This window comes from Lagopus leucura, unplaced genomic scaffold, assembly GCF_019238085.1.
Source record: "Lagopus leucura isolate 7727_CA_CO unplaced genomic scaffold, USGS_WTPT01 58984-0_obj-0_obj, whole genome shotgun sequence".
NCBI classification, from domain to species: domain Eukaryota; kingdom Metazoa; phylum Chordata; class Aves; order Galliformes; family Phasianidae; genus Lagopus; species Lagopus leucura.
In genome coordinates, this window is record NW_024965315.1 from 1 (window position 1) to 3,967 (window position 3,967).

Genomic DNA, 3,967 nt, shown 5'->3' on the forward strand with positions numbered 1-3,967 from the left:
CCCCATTTCCTCCCCATTTCCTCCCCATTTCCTCCCCATTTCCTCCCCATTTTCTCTCCACCCTGTCCCCATTCTTTCTCCATTTTCTCCCCATTCCCTCCCCTTTTCTCCCCATTCTTTTCCCATTTCCTCCCCATTTCCTCCTCATTTCCTTCCCCATTCCTTCCCCCTTTCCTCCCCCTTTTCTCCCCATTTCCTCCCCATTCCTTCCCCACTTTCTCCCCCATTTCCTCCCCACTTTCTCCCCATTTTTTCCCCATTCCCTCCCCACTCTCCCCCCATCCTCACTCCCATTCCCTCCCCATTCCTACCCCACTCCTCCCCATTCCGTCCCCATTCTCTCTCCATTCCTTCCCCACTTTCTCCCCACTCTCTCCCCATTTTTTCCCCACTCTCCCCCCACCCCCATCCTCACCCCCATTCTCTCCCCATTCCCACTCCACTACTCATTCTCACCCCATTCCTTCCCCCCTTTCTCCCCACTCCTCCCCATTCTGCTCCCATTCCTTCCCCACTCCTCCCCATTCTCTCCCCATTTTCTCCCCACTCTCCTCCACTCCTCCCCCATCCTCTCCCCCAGTCCCTCCCCATTCTCCCCCCATCCTCACCCCCCACTTTCTCCCCATTCTCTCCCCATTTCTACCCCCCTCCTCCCCGTTCCCTCCCCATTTTTCCCCCATTCCCTCCCCATCCTTTCCCCACTCTCTCCCCATTTTCTCCCCACTCTCTCCCCATCCTTTCCCCCTCTCCCCCCCCACTGTTCCCCCACTTCCCCCATCCTCACCCCCTCTCCCCCCCCATTCCTGCCCCATTCCCTCCCCATTCCTACCCCCCTCCTCCCCATTCCCTCCCCATTTTTTCCCCATTCTCTCCCCTCTCTCTCCCCATTTTTTCCCTACTCTCTCCCCCCCTTTTCCCCCACTCCCCCCCCATTCCCCCCCCCATTTTCTTCCCATTCCCTCCCCATCCTTTCCCCCTTTCCTCCCCACCCTCTCCCCATCTTTTCCCCACTCACCCCCATTCTCTCCCCATTTTTCCCCCATTTTCTCCCCTTTTTTTTCCTCCCTCCCCCCCCCCGTGGCGGTGACCCCTGACAGCTCCGTGTCACCGCAGAGCCGCTGGCGATGCCGGAGGTGACGCCGGACGCGGTGTTGGTGGCGGAGGAGGACAACGTCACCCTGCGGTGCCACCCCCCCCCCGGCGCCGTCACCACCTGGTGGCACCGCGACGATGCGGCGCTGCGTCCCGACGGCCGCCTCTCGCTGTCGCCCGACAACCAGACGCTGACGGTGACGGCGGCGCAGCGCGGGGACGCAGGGTTGTACGGCTGCCTCGTGGCCAACGCCGTCAGCACCAACCGCAGCCGCGACGTCAACGTCACCATCGCCTGTGAGTGGGGCGGCGCGGCGCCGCTGGGGAGTTGCGGCACCGCCTGAGTGTGGCGTTGTGTTGTGTCGCTGTGTCGCTGTGTTGTGTCGTTGTGTTGTGTTGTTGTGTTGCTGTGTCTTTGTGTCATTGTGTCGTTGCTGTGTTGTGTCCTTATGTCCTTGTGTCATTGTGTCATTGCTGTGTTGTGTCGTTGTGTCGTTGTGTCGTTGTGTCGTTGTGTCGTTGTGCTGTGTTGCTGTGTTGCTGTGTTGCTGTGTTGCTGTGTTGCTGTGTTGTGTCGTTGTGTCGTTGTGTCGTTGTGTCGTTGTGTCGTTGTGCTGTGTTGCTGTGTTGCTGTGTTGCTGTGTTGCTGTGTTGTGTCGTTGTGTCGTTGTGTCGTTGTGCTGTGTTGCTGTGTTGCTGTGTTGCTGTGTTGTGTCATTGTGTCGTTGTGTCGTTGTGTCGTTGTGTTGCTGTGTTGTTGACCCCATTGACCCCAATGACCCCATTGCCCCCATTCCCCACATTGCCCCAATGTCTCCAATGCACCCACATTCCCATTGCCCCATAGCCCCCATCAATCCCATTGCCCCCAATGTCCCCATTGCCCCCAATGTCCCCATTTCCCCACATTTCCCCACATTTCCCCCCATTGCCCCCATTGCCCCCCATTGCCCCCATCGCCCTCAGTGTCCCCATTGTCCCCAATGCCCCCATCACTCCCAATGCCCACAATATCCCCATTGCCCCCAAAGTCCCCATTTCCCCCCATTGTCCCCATCGCCCCCTTTCCCCCCAATTGCCCCCATTGCCCCCAATGTCCCCATTGCCCCCATCACTCCCAATGCCCCCATTGCCCCCATTTCCCCCATTGCCCCCCAGTGCCCCCATCACCCCCTATGTCCCCAGCGCCCCCCACCGTCTCCCCACTCCCCTCGCAGTTGGCCCTGAAGATGTCACCATCACCCCCCCCGGTCCCCACCACGTCCCGGTCGGTGCCACCCTCACGCTGTCCTGCTCCGCCTCGGCCGCCCCCTGGCCCACCTTCACGTGGCTGGGCGCCGCCGGCCGCCATGATGGCCCCACTTTGGCTCTGGGTCCCCTGTCCCCAAACGCGGGAGGTGACATCGTGTGCCAGGCGCTGAACCCCTACAGCAACCACAGCCAGAACAGCTCCGGGGTCACCGTGTGGGTCTGGGGTGAGTGTGGGGTCACCCCGACCTTTGGGGTTGGGGTCAGTGTGGGGTCACGGGAAGCTTTAGGGCCCCCCTAGGGCCCCCTTAGGGCATCGTCTGCCCAAATGGGTTTGGGGTCAGTGTGGGGTCAGCAGCACCTTTAGGGCACCATGGGAGCAAATGGGTTTGGGGTTTGGGGTCAGTATGGGGTCACAGGAAGCTTTAGGGCCCCCTTAGGGCCCCCTTAGGGCACTGTCTTCCCAAATGGGTTTGGGATCAGTGTGGGGTCAGCAGCACCTTTAGGGAACCATGGGGGCAAATAGGTTTGGGGTTTGGGGTCAGTATTGGGTCACAGGAACCTTTAGGGCACCTTTTTGGGGCCCATGAGGTCAAATGCATTTGGGGTCAGTGTGGGGTCACAGGAATCTTTGGGTTTGGGGTCACTATGGGGTCACAGGAAACTTTAGGGCCCCCCTTAGGGCCCCCTTAGGGCACTGTCTGCCCAAATGGGTTTGGGATCAGTGTGGGGTCAGTTTGGGGTCAGCAGCACCTTTAGGGCACCATGAGGTCAAATGGTTTTGGGGTCAGTTTGGGGTCAGCAGCACCTTTAGGGCCCCATCGGGTCAAATGGGTTTGGGGTCAGTATGGGGTCAGTGTGCAATCAGCAGCACCTTTGGGGCACCTTTAAGGCCTCATGGTGTCCAATAGGTTTGGGGTTTGGGGTCAGTTTGGGGTCACAGGAAACTTTAGGGCACCTTTAGGGCCCCCTTAGGGCACCATCTGCCCAAATGGGTTTGGGGTCAGTGTGGGGTCAGCAGCACCTTTAGGGCACCTTTAGGGCACCATTTGGGCACCATTGGGTCAAATAGGTTGGGGTTTGGGGTCAGTATGGGGTCACAGGAACCTTTGGGGCACCTTTGGGACCTCATTGGGTCAAATGGGTTTGGGGTCAGTATGGGGTCAGCAGCACCTTTAGGGCACCTTTGGGGCCCCATTGGCCAAATAGGTTTGGGGTTGGGGTCGATTTGGGGCCACAGGAACGTTTGGGGCACCTTTAGGGCCCCATGGGGTCAAATGAGTTTGGGGTTTGGGGTCAGTATGGGGTCATAGGAGCCTTTAGGGCACCTTTAGGGCACCTTTGGGGCACCTTTGGGGCCCCATTGGCTAAATAGTTTTGGGGTTTGGGGTCAGTTTTGGGGTCACTGTCCCATTTGGGGCCCCTTTGTGGCGCCTTTGGGGTTTTTAGTGCCCCATGGGTTTGGGGTTCTGTGCTTATGGGGTCACTGCTCCCCTTTGTCCCCATTTTGTCCCCACCGGTCGCCATGTTGCCTCCATTCCGTCCCCATTGGCCACCATTTGGTCACCATGCTGGCCCCATTTCCTCCCCATTTCCTCCCCATTTCCTCCCCATTTCCTCCCCATTT

General features: G+C 59.3%; 1 protein-coding gene across 1 annotated transcript; it reads left to right on the top strand.

Moving 5' to 3' along the window:
- Positions 1-1,110: 1,110 nt before the first annotated feature.
- Positions 1,111-2,675, top strand: LOC122192055 (carcinoembryonic antigen-related cell adhesion molecule 5-like). Its single transcript, XM_042892496.1, has 2 exons — positions 1,111-1,389; positions 2,310-2,675. Exons 1-2 carry the CDS (start codon positions 1,125-1,127, stop codon positions 2,639-2,641), a joined length of 597 nt encoding a protein of 198 aa, XP_042748430.1. The 5' UTR covers positions 1,111-1,124; the 3' UTR covers positions 2,642-2,675.
- The last annotated feature ends 1,292 nt before the right edge of the window (positions 2,676-3,967 follow it).